Source organism: Leopardus geoffroyi, chromosome B3 (assembly GCF_018350155.1).
Source record: "Leopardus geoffroyi isolate Oge1 chromosome B3, O.geoffroyi_Oge1_pat1.0, whole genome shotgun sequence".
NCBI classification, from domain to species: Eukaryota; Metazoa; Chordata; class Mammalia; order Carnivora; family Felidae; genus Leopardus; species Leopardus geoffroyi.
The window spans coordinates 11,611,257-11,626,726 of NC_059337.1; the positions used below are offsets into that span (position 1 = coordinate 11,611,257).

General features: G+C 47.8%; 1 protein-coding gene across 1 annotated transcript in view; it reads right to left on the reverse strand.

Moving 5' to 3' along the window:
- Positions 1-267: 267 nt before the first annotated feature.
- The window catches only part of FAM174B (family with sequence similarity 174 member B), a 34,652-nt gene continuing 19,449 nt past the window's right edge, over positions 268-15,470 (reverse strand). Inside the window, exons 2-3 of the mRNA XM_045448731.1 lie at positions 12,192-12,323; positions 268-818 (exon numbers count right to left, since the gene is read on the reverse strand). Coding sequence (XP_045304687.1) covers positions 815-818; positions 12,192-12,323 — 136 coding nt within the window. The 3' untranslated portion in view covers positions 268-814. The remainder of the gene's footprint in view (positions 819-12,191; positions 12,324-15,470) is intronic.

Below are 15,470 nucleotides of genomic sequence, written 5' to 3' on the forward strand. Positions count from 1 at the left end.
GTGATTTTCTAAAATTACATTTCCAAGCCCCAACAGTGTAGAACAGGGCAGAGAAACACACGGAGGATGTTACTAACCAAAGGCTGCCTCGTGCTGTCTTTTCCTCCCAGAAAGGGAGAAGTTATTTCACATGTGCACACGCGTGTGCACACACATGTACGCATACACGCACATACATATAGGTTTTTCCCTGATACACAAAATTCTTTGTGAACTAGCTATGTCTAATTCTGCTGGACCCTTTTTTTGAAAAAGGAGAGAAAAGGAGCCACAAACACCAGTATATTTCTGCAAGGGCTGGCTGGCTCTAAACATTTCAACTTTGAACTTTCACATAGCTGTCACCAAAGGCCAGAACTTGGCCAAGCCCAAAAGACCACTGAAGGGTCAGACGTCTAGAATGTCGTAGATCCAGGAGAGCAGAATATCAGATATTAGAAGCTGAATATCCTCTAGGCTTTTTTTTTTTTTTTTTTTTTAGGTTCCTGTTAACTTCTGATCTCTTTACTTTTGTGAACAGTTGCCTTAAAGTTACTTTTTTTAAGTCAAAATGTTTCTATCCCTTGCCCCGTAGCAAGGCCAAAACCCTCTTGAGGAAGACAGGGTGACATTTTAAAGGGGCATCCAGAGGGTAGTAGAGGCGACTCTCCTGCAGTGATATTCTGAGCTGATGTGCGACACACACAACTGTGCCAGAGTTTCATAGTGTTTGTTTTGGTTTCAACATCTCAGACAAGACAGCTTCCAGATCCTTCACATCCCAGGCTGCAGCTGACCAACGTTCCACAGGATGCTAACATGCTGGATATAGATTTTACCTAAAAGAAAAAGAAGAACCAGTCAATGCCCTCGGCAGAACCCTGCATCCATTCTGACCCTCACAGTCTCCATCCGATAGGCCACACTCACCCAACCACAGGACCTTTGAACATACTATCTGGAAGGTAACTCCTTCTGTCCCTTCAGCTCCTCGCTCAGGATCCTAGCTCCCCATGCAGACCCCCTAGTACAGAGCTGCTTTTCTCCTTGTACTTCTCCTTCCTAGCAGTGCTACTGGTGTTTACTCCAGGGCTCCACAAAATTTTTCTGTCGAAGTCCAGACAGTAAACATTTTCAACTTTGTGGGCCCTACATTCTCTGTGGCAACTACTCAACTCCACCCCTGTGGAACAAAAGCCACTGTGGATAATAGGAAGATGCTTGAGCATGGCTGTGTTCCAATAAAACTTTATTTGTGGACACTGAGATTTTATTTGCAAATTTTTACAGGTCATGAAACGGCAGCCTTCTTTTAATTCTTTTTCAACCAGTAAAAATCATTCTTGGCTCACGAGCTGTACCAAAACCAGGCAGATAGCCATATTTAGCCCATGGGCCATAGTTTGCAAATCCCTGGTTTATGCAATTATCTGATTCATGTCTGGCTCTTGCTTAGGCTGTGGGCTCCTTGTAGGCAAGACCCATGTCTGAGCTCACTCACCTTTAAGCCCCCGGCACCAACCAGAGTACCAGGAGTGAAAGAAAGCCTGGAACCTAAATCCACTCAAGACATCATCCAAAGAGACTCAGGAGAGGAGGGAAAATCTGTGAGGTCAGAGCCACCAATGTCCTCTGCTCATGTTTGATCATGGGCATCAAAAAATCATACATGTAAAAATAGTGGGGATTTAGGAGAATTTACAAAATAATGAATTTCTTTTCATAATGTTACATGACCCCAAATATAAATATTATCATCATCATCCAGGTAACTATTTTCTAAAAGATAACAAACATCCTATTTTTAGGAAATACACACTTAAGTATTTGCCAGAAAGGAACATGATATATGTAACTTACCCTCAAATGGTTCAGGAAAAAAAAAATCTGTATGTACACACACACAGAGCCATCATAAGGCGACTGAGGTGAAACATTATACCAGGAAAATTCGGGTAAAGAGTATACTATTTTGGGGAGCACCTGGGTGGCTCAGTCGGTTGAGCATCCGACTTCGGCTCTGGTCATGATCTCACAGAGACTTCAAGTCCTGCATTGGGCTCTGTGCTGACAGCTCAGAGCCTGGAGCCTGCTTCAGATTCTCTGTCTCCCTTGCGCTCTGCCCCTCCCCCACTTGAGTTCTGTCTCTCTCTCCAAAATAAACATTAGCAAAAAAAATGTTTTAAAAAAGAGTATGCTATTTTTGTTTTTGCAACTTCTTTTAGGCTTGAAATTATTTAACAAAAACTTTCAAGAAAAAAAAAAAAAAAAGCAGGGGCTCCTGGGTGGCTAAGTTGGTTAAGCATCTGAGTCTTGATTTCAGCTCAGGTTGTGATCTCACAGTTCACGACTTTGAGCCCCACACTGGGCTCTGTGCTGACAGCACGGAGCCTGCTTGGGATTCTCCCTCTCCTCTCTCTCTCTACCTCACCCCCACTGTCTCTCTCAAATAAAAAATACACTTTTAAAAAAAGAAAAAAAACACAAAGATACACTCATATTGGCCACTAGGATACCCTACGCAGCAGACTGGTGGGCGGAAAAGACAAGGTGCCACAGCCATGTCCAATCTGTGCAGGGTGGCTTTTTTCCAGCATCCACATGCGCCCTCCTCCCTTGGGCTGGGGAGTGGGGGCTAATCTCCCCCAGCTGACATCCACGGAGCCCAGATGCTCACCCCCACTCTACAGACGCAGCCTGAGGACCTCAGATGTAAAGACTCCCACCAGGGCTGCCCCCCCTCCCACAAGAGTCAGGCTACATCCACTGCGGGTTCAATGTAGGGGGACCGAGGGACTGGGGACCGAGCTTTCAAAGCTTCCAAAGACCAAGAAAGGGACCTGAGTGAAGGGACTGGATTCCCAATGGCTCCACCGAAGAGGCCGTGCCTAGGAAGGGGAGCAGACTTGGGCGCTGGCCTGCTGAATCTGGGAGGGGCAGAGCATGAGGAGTCACAGAGGCACGGACTTCACGTAGGGCACACAGGCCGGAGACTCACCTTCTGATCCGGGGACATACATCTCAGGGATGCCGCGAGACCACACCCAGGGTCGTCCGCCAGGCCCCTGTCTGTGCCCACGCCCCCGGGCAGCCGCGAACACCCCTGTGCTTATAGAATAAATGTGCTCGAAGGACGGAGTGGGACAGGGCGGGCGCAGGGGGCCCCCCATGAATCACCACGCTCTGCACAACTACTCAGCTCCTCCACAGCACAGTGGGACAGGGGGGAAAGGAAACAAGAGTTTACACACACCTCCAGAGGGGAGCAGTCACCCTGGGTGCCTGCGATTGTCCTCAGGGGGGTCACCAGCTCTCCAGAAGGAGACGAGCCCCATCACAAGTCTGGGCCGTGGGGTTGGCTTCAGACTCTCCGGTGATGCTGTGACTCAGGAAGCTCCAGGGGACCGTGGACACGGACACTAGGGCTCTCTGTTTCATCTCCCTGCCTCCCCAAGGCCATGCAGATTTGGGGTTCTCCCCCGGAGGGCCCCGTGGGGTGGGGGACAGGCTCACGGCTGCAGCTCCCCCGGCTCTCCCTCCACTCGCTCAAACCCGCACACATCACACATGCTGTCGACTCTCCCCCTCACTCCTCCCCGCCCCTCAGTCCGCCTTGGGGTGCTTCCTTTCAAACCCACCATGAGCTTCACCTCCTCTGGAAAGAGCTTCCTGCCCCGGCGAGGTAACCCTCCTGGCTGTCCACAGCACCCCGTTCTTTCCTCCCAGCGGTTCCCAGGTTTCTGGCTGTCCCTCCCCAACCCCTGCCCCGGTCTCAGCACAAGCTCCCGGGACACAGGCCAGGTTCACCCAACCTCACTCACAGTGAATGGAATTAGCAGGCTCGCGAGCCGTACACACAGAGGTGGGGGATGCGCAGACATTTCTAGAAAGACTCTCTCAGCCTCTTTCTCTCCCCCAGAACAGCCAAACTGCTAACAATACTCCTGCTTCATCAAGAAGAGAAACCCGAGAGAGTCTCAGAGCTGAGCCCCCCGCTCTCCCTGGCAGCTCCCTGAGAAGTGAAGACACATTTGGCCTCCATACCCCATGCTTATTCCTTTCAAACCTCCAAGCGTCCTGTGCAACGACACTGGGCTATAACTATCCCGGAGAAGGAGAAGGGCGTGTCCCAACCTGTCTGTGTCCCGTGCTTTGTCTGTCAGCAGAAAAAAGCCCTCGGGGCACCTGGGTGGCTCAGCCAGTGAAGCATCCGACTTCCGGCTCAGGTCATGATCTCAGGGTTTGTGGGTTCGAGTCCCGCATGGGGCTCCGTGCTGACAGCTCAGGGCCTGGAGCCTGCTTCGGACTCTGTGTCTCCCTCTCTCACTGCCCCCCCCCTCAAGAATAAATAACATTTTAAGAAAGAAGAGCCCTCAACACACAGGGTGTTGCATCTCTGTACCTGTGAGCCTAGCAGCCGACCTCTCCGCACAGTGGTCCAGGACACCTCAGGGAGGTGAGGCGAGGACCACCACTGCATGTCAACCGTGCTCCCGCTTTCATCCAGGGCACCAACCACAGTAAGGAGCAACCAAACAACGTGGCCAGCTTTTGCAAAAGCATTGCTAAGATTATTTGTGCTAGGTTTTGGGTTGTTTCGTGGGGTTTTTTTTCCCTTTGTTCTTTTCACTTGATTCTTCTGTAGCCCTATAAGCTCTGGTGTGTGTGTGTGTGTGTGTGTGTGTGCACATGTGTGTAGGCAGGAGACAAGTCACATTCACTTAGTGGTAAATTTTCATCGCCACGCAAATTCCTGTTGGTATAGGTTCTCTGCTCAGAGACCTAAAACTCAAATAGTTTTACGGTGCATGATACCTTAGCGGAGGACTGCCCCCAGATGGCCAATACTGCTCTTCAAAGAAACAGAAACGTCCCCTGACATGCCCGTCTTTCAGACAGAGGCTCAGCCTGTACAGAAGAGGGTTGGCAGAGCATCGTCCAAGCAGGTAGGGGGGTGACCCCCTGCTGTTGTCTGAGGTCCAGGTAGGTTACTCATCCTGAGGGGAACCTGTGGGTCGCTGATTCCTTCCCGGCCTCAGAAGCTCACCATACCCCATTGCCCCCACAGCTGCCCACATGTTGATGCTCCTAACAGCTTCATTCCTCACTCTAGAACCTTCGTTCCAGAAGACGAGGAAGCAGGGAACAGAAGGGCCATTTGAGCCCAACCTTCAAGAAGTCACTGCTCTGGGGCACCTGGGTGGTTCAGTCCATTAAGCATCTGACTTTGGCTCAGGCCATGATCTTACGGTCCATGAGTTTAAGCCCCGCATCGGGCTCTGTGCTGACAGCTAGGAGCCTGGGGCCTGCTTCAGATTCTGTCTCCCTCCCTCTCTCTGCCCTTCCCCAACTCTCTCTCTCTCTCAAAAATAAGTAAACATTAAAAAAAAAAAACATTTTTTTTAAGTCACTACTCTGTGCTTAGCAACTTCCATAAGGTGCCCAGGACTCTGAGCCCCGGGCTCAGTCTAGCACAAGTAAGTCAATCTGCTTTCTCCTGCTCCCAGCCTTGCCTCCAGGGGCCTCTTGCTGCAAACAGCCACCTAATGCCCTTTGTTCCAAAGACAAGATGCCAGGCACAGCGCCTGGCATCCCAGCGGAAAGCTCATGGCTTTCTAATGAGATTCCCACAGGAAGCTCTATTCACAAGAGGGTGGGAGGCGGGCACTTGTAGAATGCATGCCTGGATTCCCACAGGCCACATCTTTTCCAAACCTAAGAAGCAGAGGGACGTAGCATGCAAGCTTGGGCAGGAGGAGCAGTGGGTCTCCCCAGCTCCCAGCACCCACCTTTGCACCCCACGTGTCCCAGCCGCCACAGACAACCAGGAGGAAGGGTGGCACCTGCCTCGCCACCGGGGGACATGCCCAACGGGTGTCACAGGGGTCTCCTGTAGGAAAGTGGGGATGCACAAAGACCCAGAACATCAGCCACAGCCGCACGCCAGGCCAACCAAGCTCAAAGCACAAACAGCCGGGGTTCAAACGCCTTTGGAAACATGGAACCATTCCAAAACCCCAGGGTTCTCTGTACTCCTGTTAGCCGTCATTTATTTCCTCTAATTAGCCTTTTTAAGGACAGAACGGGGAACACATTTCCACAGACTTTGTTTCCCTCCACGCCCCCGCCCCATCTGGCCCTAAACGTTGGAGGTCTCATCTCATGGATTTGAACATCCCAGTTGCCCAGGAGCCTAAAAAGAGGGCTACGCACAGAAGTCAGGAAGCCCTGGCCACCTTCTCTCCATTTCCTGCCTGGCTGATGCGGCCAGGCTCTGCGTCCCAAAATGTCATCAAAGAACAGCACGTGTAATAGTATGGACCAAGTTACTGCCTCACTGCCCTGGGCACCGAAAACACGATTTTCCTCTTTGCAGTCACTCATAAAATAACCCAAGGTCATAATTCAGCTGCATCGATTTAAATGCAGTCTGTTTCCCAGAGGGAACCCCAATATTTCGCTGAGCTAGGTCTAAACAGGAAAGACAAGTACCTGTGAAGAGATTATCAGGGGCAGACAGAGAAGTTCTCAAAAAACACTAACCCGAACATAAAACTGGTCTTAAAATTCGTGTTCTTTCAAACTTATTGACCTATAAAGTTGTTTGTAACATTCCGTCCAGGTGGAAAACTGTTCCAAAGCAGCACGTGTAACACGGTCCTACTTCTACAAAAAAAGAAAATTCACAGATATGTACTCACACACACTCTAGTGGTTACCGTTAAGTAGTGAGATTACAGCAATTTGATTTTTCCTTTCTCTTCTCTGTAATGTCTATAGCATACATGACATCTGTTATAAGGAAAGCTGTCACTCTCAGTCTTCCTAAATGGTCGGTCATCTCTGGGCCTGAGGGCTAGAGCAGTCTTGTGTCTGGTGACCCAGCTCCAAGTTCACTCACATCCTGGTTTCATTTCAACCACAAACAACACAACCAGGAGCTGCTTGAAGTTCGACACAAGGAGGATAGTGCCTGGTGATGAGGAAAGCCTGTGGGAGGCAGCTAAAGAAGATTGTTACAGAATAAACACTGGGGCGCCGGGGTGGCTCAGTTGGTTGCATGTCTGACTCTTGATCTCAGCTAAGATCTTGATCTCAGGGTCATGTGTTCAAGCCCCATGTTGGGCTGAAAAACACAAAAAAAAGAAAGAAAGAAAAGAATGAAAAGGGGACCATGTCTACACGATTCAAAGATTAAAAAGATAGTAAGAGAATGCTGTGAGCAACGTTAGGACAATAATTTGAAAACTTGGATGAAGTGGAAAAAATCCCAGAAATACGACCCATATCAAAACTAACCCAAGAGGAAACAAAGACTATGTAGTCCTATCATTGTTCAAAGGACTGAACATCAATAGTTTTTTTTTGTTTTTTGTTTTTTTTTTTTTTACTCTTTGCACACAGAAAACATCAGGATCCGGTGAGTTTCAGCATGTTCTACTAAACATTTAGGAAACAAGTAATTCTAATCTGATACAAACTGTTCCAGAGACACAGCAAATAAGGAACCTACCCTACCTTGCTTTATAAGGAAAACATGTCTTACTGGTAAAACATTTACCAAAGCCTGACAAAGATATCACAAAGTAGGAAAAGGACAAAGCAATCTTGGTCACTCAGACAACCAAAGAAAGCCCTAAATAACTATCATCAAAGTAGAGGCAGCGACGTGCATGACAGGATAACACAATGACAATCACGCTCCTTTTGTTGCACAGACGCAAAGTTGGTTTAATATCAGAAAAATCTAACACAATTTCACCACCTTAACAGATGGAAGGTTAATAAACAGTATGACTGACCCTCTCAACAGAGCTAGAAAAGGCATTAAAATAAAATTTGACATTAGCAAACTAGGGACAGAGGGAACCTTTGTAGGAAAGAAATTCTATGAAACCCTACAGCCACCACCACTCTTAGTGGTCAGCATGGAAAGCACACGCTTTAAGGTCAAGAATAAGGCAGAATGTCTATCGCTTCTATTTAACAATGATTTAGAGGCAGAGGCGCCTGGGTGGCTCAGTCCGTTAAGCGTCTGACTCTTGATTTTGGCTCAGGTCGTGATCTCACAGTTCAGGAGACCAAGCCCCGAGTGGGGTCTGTGCTTGGGATTCTCTCTCTCCCTCTCTCTCTCTCTCTGCCCCTCCCCTGCTCATGCTCTCTGTCTCAAAATAAATAAAGAAATATCTTTTTAAAAAGTCACCAAGTGTTGAGGGGCCCCATGTACTGCTGTGTCATGTGGAGCTGGAGCCACCCACTATGAAAGTGGCCAATGACCTACTCCAGAGCATATGCTCTGAGACCCTGTTTCTTTTTTTTTTTTTTAATTATTTTTATGTTTGTTTATTTTTGAGAGAGAGAGAGAGAGCACGAGCTGGGGAGGGGCAGAAAGAGAGAGGGAGACACAGAATCCGAAGCAGGCTCCAGGCTCCGAGCTGTCAGCACAGAGCCCAACATGGGGCTTGAGCTCAGGAACAAGGAGATCATGACCTGAGCCGAAGTCGGATGCTCAACCGACTGAGCCATCCAGGAGCCCCTCAGACCCAGTTTTTTACCTGTTCTTGCCCTTGAAACAAACCAGGGAGCATACTCAGACTTTCATAAAAGCAAACGTGAGGCTCCCGGGTGGCTCAGTCGGTTGAGCATCCGACTTCGGCTCAGGTCATGATCTCATAGTTCTTGAGTTCGAACCTCGCGTCGGGCTCTGTGCACACAGCTTGGAGCCTGGAGTCTGCTTCAAGTTGTGTGTGTGTCTCTCTCTCTGCCCCTCTCCCCTGCTCACACGTGCTCTTTCTCTCAAAAATAAACATTAAAAAAAAATGTATTATCTGTTACCTAACACCTACCAGGGGGTTCAATTTAATCATCTGCTTTTAGAAACAAAATCACTATGCCGAAGACATACCTGCCTTCCTATGTTTACTGCAGCATTATTTATGACAGCCAAGACATGGAAACAACCAAAGTGTCCATCGACAGATGAAAAGATAAAGAAAATGTAGTGGGTATATATATATATGTAATGGAATATTATTCAGCATAAAAAAGAAGGAAATCCTGCCATTTGCAACAACATGGATGGACCTTGAGGGCATTATGCTAAGTGAAATATGCCAGACAGCGAAAGACGAATACAACATGATCTTACTCGTATGTAGAATCTCAAAAACAACACACCATACTCATAAGAAAGAGAGACCAGATTTGTAGTTGGCAGAGGTGGAGGGTTGGGGTTGGGGGACTCGGGTGAAGATGGTCAAAAGGTGCAAGCATCCAGTTAAGAGATAATACGTACTGGGGATAGCTGTGGCTAACACTGCCTTATGGTGTACCTGGAAATTGCTAACAAAGTACCAGTGTCAATTCAGCACGTACGGTCAGCCGAGAAGAGGCACTTGCTCCATTGTCTGAAGTACTAAGATGAGCCGTGGAATTTTCTTAATCTGACAGTGGTTTCAATACTTCTTTTCATGATACCAGACACAATACCAATCCCGCCGTCTTTAAGCCACAATAATACTTGTGTCCATGTGCCCAGGAAAGGGCCCCTCTGGGGATGCCTGGGTGGCTCAGTGGTTAAGCATCCTACTCTTGGTTTCAGCTCAGGTCATGATGTCACAGTTCATGGGTTCGAGCCCCACACTGGGCTCTGCGCTTAAGAATGCAGAGCCTGCTTGGGATTCTCTGTCTCTCCTTCTCTCTCTGCCCCTCCCCCGCTCACCCTCTCCTTCTCTCTCTCTCTGAAAATAAACATTTAAAAAAATGTTAAAAAAAAAATAAAAGAAAGAAAGGGCCCCTTTTCCTACCTTACACTAAAGTACAAGCCTAAAGATAGACTATCTGCACAGATTGATATATTTCTTTGTTAGGGTCTTTTCCTATTTAGTGAGATGCAAGGCTTCCACAGCTAGTTCAGTCATGAAGTATGGATGAGATTCTATTTAAGTGTCTCAGCATCAAAACAGTATATTGAGCCCCGTAAGCCCACAAGGGCTCCCTACTGTATAATACTTCCAGGCCTGCAGGACACAGCAAACCCTCTTCATTGTGGCTAATAACGAGGACAGAGTTTTCTTCACGTTATGTTTTATTTCTGTGCATTGAACATGAGACAGATGAAATAGCTAAGCAATAAAACCAGTACGACCACGAACTTTCTTACGTGTATATTATGTGATAGTATGGATGAATATCACTGATTGTTCCCATTCTACTCAAAGGGCTACTATTTACCTAACATGCAAATTATAGCTAATGGTTTTGCTCTGCTATCTACTATAATCAATCCATGCTTTAATGTTTGTGTATTCTTAATAAAATGTAGGTGTGGGGCACCTGGGTGGCACAGTCGGTTAAGCGTCCGACTTCAGCCAGGATCTCGCGGTCCGTGAGTTCGAGCCCCGCATCGGGCTCTGGGCTGATGGCTCAGAGCCTGGAGCCTGTTTCCGATTCTGTGTCTCCCTCTCTCTCTGCCCCTCCCCCGTTCATGCTCTGTCTCTCTCTGTCCCAAAAATAAATAAACGTTGAAAAAAAAAAATAAATTAAAAAAAATAAAATAAAATGTAGGTGTGATTTTTTTTTAATGTTTATTTATTTGGGGGGGTGGGAAATGTGAGCATGAGTGGGGGAGGGGCAGAAAGAAAAGGGGAGACAGGATCTGAAGCAGGATCCATGCTGACGGCAGACAGCCGGATGCAGGGGTCAAACTCACAAACCATGATATCGTGACCCGAGCCAAAGTCAGAACCAAAGTTAAGAAACCGGCTGAGCCACCCAGGCACCCCCAAGAAAATAGCATTTTTTTAAGTTAAAATACATACATACATATGTAAAACACCTGGCAATATACGTAACAGAAACTTATAAAACATTTATGGAGACATTTTTGAAAGTACTGAAAGATATTTTTTTTTAAATACCTAAGTAAATGGAAAGTCATCCCATATTCATGGATTGGAAGGATTCTCACAAAGGGGCTGATTTCCCCCTAAACTGATGCATGGAGTCAAAATCCCAAACATGCTTTTGTTGAATCTGACAACTGATTTATAAAGAAGGGCCAAGAACAGCTGTGCTGACAAAGGACAAGTCAGGAGAGGTTGTGGAAGACTGGCCTTCTCAGGAATGGAAACGCTGCATGTGCTGGTTAATCTGACATGTCAACTTGACAAGAGTCACAAGGTGCCCTGACATTTGGTAAAACATTCTGAGTGTGTCTGTGAGGGTGTTTCTAGAGATTAACAATTTTATCAGTAGACCAAATGAAGTAGATTGCCTTGTCTGATGTGGGTGGGCCTCGTCCAATCAGTTGGAGGCCGGAATAGAACAAAAGGCAGGTAAGAGGGAATTCACTCTCCCTGCTAACTGTTTTCAAGCTGGGCCACTGGTCTCGTCCCTCACTTGGAATAGGACTTACATCCCTGGCTCTCCTGGTTCTCAGACCTTCAGACTTGGACCTTTATAATAAATCTTTCTTTATGTAGGTACATATCCTATTGGTTCTGTTTCTCTGGAGAGCTGTCCAGGGAAAACTCAGGATTGGGTCCAGCCTGGAACTGTAGTTCCCCTTTGTCGGCAATAACTGGAAACTTAAGCAAACAACTTCCTCTTCTCTGAGGCTTTGAGCCCTCATCTCTAATCTACACTCACCCCCGTCCTTACATTGAGAATCTCATACATCCAAAGAGCACACTCCAAAAGAATCCAAAACACAAACTACAATCCTGAAGTCACAAAGTCATTCTGACTTTCCTACAGGCTCCCTTTCTCATCGGTAAATTCTTGCCCCACTCCACGCTCTCAGCCATCAGTTTTAGAGTGGCTGAAAGAGAAGTGTCCATTTGTGGGCAGTCTGTGGCACAGGCAGCTGCCAGAACCAGATCCCCGCAGGCAGCGCGCGACAAGCTCGTTGTCTGATATTCAGTCCCCCCCCCCCCTTTTCTTCACGCAAAGCTGATTCCTCCAGCGTTCGCATTTGGGGAAAGTGGGAATAACCATTTCTCTGCCAGCTTTCTGGGTGCTGTGCATTCTAGGAAGGGATCAAAGCGGTTCCCCCCATAAGCAGAACGCCCCAAGGTCAAACACATAACCAAAGAACAAGGACACATGGACGCCACACCTGGCCTTGCGTTGCTCTCCAAGGTGAACCGTCCCACCACCCCAACACCCGAGGGCCCACGGAGGAAGCTGCTGCGCCCCCCCAACCCCCGTACCTGTATTTGATGTCAAATACTGTGGAGTCCTCGTCCTCATCATCTTCTTCGTTCAGCGGGGCCATTTCCACTCGCTCGGCTGGAGTAGTGATGATGTCATACTTGCGGGTCTTCTTCAACCTCTTTCCCGACCTGGAGGAAGGGAGGCACGTTCCTGAGAACTCTATGACGCCCAGAGGTAAGTGACGTTGCCCCTTCCCGCTTGCTCCGGGCAGCCCTGGCAGACGTCCCAGCTCCCTCCCTTTCGGCCGTGGGAACTCTTACAGATTCTGGACCTCGCCAATCCTCTTGGTCCTCACCTGCAAAGTGGAGATGAGCATGCCTGCCCTGAGCACTGAAAAGCCCAGTGAGCAAATAAATAGTACCCCAATGCAATATTTTTAAAAGGGCAAAGTTAATGCAAAGAAAATCTGCGATGAGCCAAAGATGAAAATGTTCAATGAAGACAGGATCCAGCCCTGGGTTTGCATGGGCGTAACACATCTGTCCCCTTGCCCCCTCCCCCCACCTCCCCAAGCATAGATGTCACAGGTGGCACCGACAGGCCAACCAGGTGGGATCTGGGTCAAGGCTCAGGCACTCTCCACCTGTGTGATCTCAGGCAAGTCGGTTAATCTCCCTAAGCCTCAGTTTCCTCCTAAATAAAATAGGATACGGACAGGGGCGCCTGGGTGGCGCAGTCGGTTAAGCGTCTGACTTCAGCCAGGTCACGATCTCGCGGTCCGGGAGTTCGAGCCCTGCGTCAGGCTCTGGGCTGATGGCTCAGAGCCTGGAGCCTGTTTCCGATTCTGTGTCTCCCTCTCTCTCTGCCCCTCCCCCATTCATGCTCTGTCTCTCTCTGTCCCAAAAATAAATAAACGTTGAAAAAAAAAATAGGATACGGACAGTATTTGCCCCTCACAGGCAAGAGAGAATTAAATGAGATGGTCAATGCAAGGAGCCTACACACAGGAGGCTCTCAGCAAAAATTACTGTTAGTAAAAATAATAAACAAACAGAAGTGCTATAGCCTCTCTCAGATGACAAGGGCTTGTAAAAAAAACAAGTCAATATCATTTCCAGCATGAGGATTTATGGGGACAGTGAGTTATAACACGAAGCTTTTACCTCTGGGATGGTAAAGGGTCACCGCGAGCCACCGGGAAAGTGCTAAGACACATCCTTCGGTCTCTGGCGTTAGTCACTCTGCACGAAGGATGCTACATTTATCAGGGCAGGGCTGAAAGTTTATAATGCCACTGGGAATAATACTATTATCATGACTACTGATGCTCTTTGCATTTATTTCTCCACTATCTTGACTATTTTCCCAAATGCCTTGTATTCTACGGTGTCTCTCTGTTTTGACTACATTTGATACTGTCTATGAGAAGCCAGACAACCTCCTCCCTGCAAATAATCATAAATGGGGCACTGAAGAATCGTACACTCTGCACATTCCTCCTGCAGACTGTCAGCTCTTCCCAGGTGGTGACCACATCCAGGATACACGCAAGACCTCTTTGTCCCCCACATGCAGAAATTCTTTGCTCAGTTTGTAAAATGATGAAATAAGAAATTCACTTTAAGGTTTCTTTTTTGTATATAATTTTTTAAGTTTATTTCTTTATTACTGAGAGAGACAGAGCACGAGCAGGGGAGGGGCAATAGAGAGAGAGGGAGACACAAAATCCGAAGCAGGCTCCAGGCTGTCAGTGGTCAGCACAGAGCCCGACGCGAGGCTCGAACCCACGAACCATGAGATCATGACCTGAGCCGAAGTCAGATGCTTAACTGACTGAACCCCCCAGGCGCCCCAACTGTCAGGTTTCTCATAATTTCTTAGCAACAGAAAATTGTTATTGTCTTACCTGGTATGATTTACCAAAAACATGAAAGTGTCACTTACGTAGAAAAAGTATATGTTTACCTGTACGTGTACCTGTATCTTCGGCATAAAGCACCCTATACAACCTCTAGTACCTGCTCCTTATGGTTTTTCAGGGAGAGACTTCGAGAGACAGGGAGAAACCAGCTACAAATTCTGATGATTGGGGCACCTGGGTGGCTCAGTCGGTTAAGCATCCGACTTTGGCTCAGGTCATGATCTCGAGGTTCATGAGTTTGAGTCCCACATCGGGCTCACTGCTGTCAGCCTGTCAGCACAGAGCCCACTTTGAATCCTCTGTCCCCACCCCTCTCTGCCCCTCCCCCATTTGCCTTCTCTCAAAAAGATATGAAACATTAAAAATAGAAAGTCTGCTGATCACCACACCCTACCATAAAGCTATCTGCCCTCCCTGGACAGACACACACACACACACACACAGAGGCATGGGTGTGATTGCTTGTATTTTAAACGTGAGATGAGGCATGGTACCAGTACCAAGCTTGGGGGGGTAAGAGGGGCACAGCCAGTCGCCTCCCCAGCGGTCCTGGACAATGGCATTTTAGAAGGAGGCTTTATGCAGGAGTATAAACACTAACCTTGTAAACACCACTAGTCCTACATTCTCAACCCTCAACAGACTCTTCTTTTCTATCCACCTCCCCCCAGGAGTAAAAGAAGTCTCTGTCTTCTGCCCTAGCTGATTCATAATCCTTGACCAACTCCATCTCTGATACTGGACAGGGGAGATTAGAAACAGCTCCAGATGCCACAAGCCACCCAAGACAAAGGCACAAGGAACCACCCATCCCCAAGCCCTGAAGACGGGTCAACATCCCCATCTACGCAGACCCTCACACCACACCTGTGTCAGGAAAACAGCCCCACATCTCCACCCAGATGACTCACAGCTGTTCAGAGCTCTCTGCAAAGCCTGGCTTTGCAAAGGTTTTTGCCCAAAGAGACTGACAGCCTGATGGTTTCAGGCTGAGGAATCACAGTGCTGTTTGTAGCTCTTTTTCGGGTACAAGGAAGCCTAGAAAATGCGAAATCTGATCTGAAAACCTCGTTGTACGCTCGGAACTTGAAACCTAATTTAGTCATTGGCCCTGGAGCAGGACTGACTGCTGACTCTGGAAGAAGGTTCTGGAGGCTCTGACTTTAGCTCTGCTTCATGGGAGTGGATCCCTATCACCCCTAAAATCACCTCCTTCTTCCTGATGGTTTATAGAGTCTCATCATGAGAAAATTAACTTAGCTAGTTTAAAGTAAGACCCTTGAACAGTTACCCAAGGGAGAAACTGGAAAACACCACCAGCTTCTAGAATGTCACAGCCTACTTGGTTTAATGCCACCCATTCCAACCATGTGACCTCAGCAAATAATTTTAAACCCCAAGATTACACCAAAGG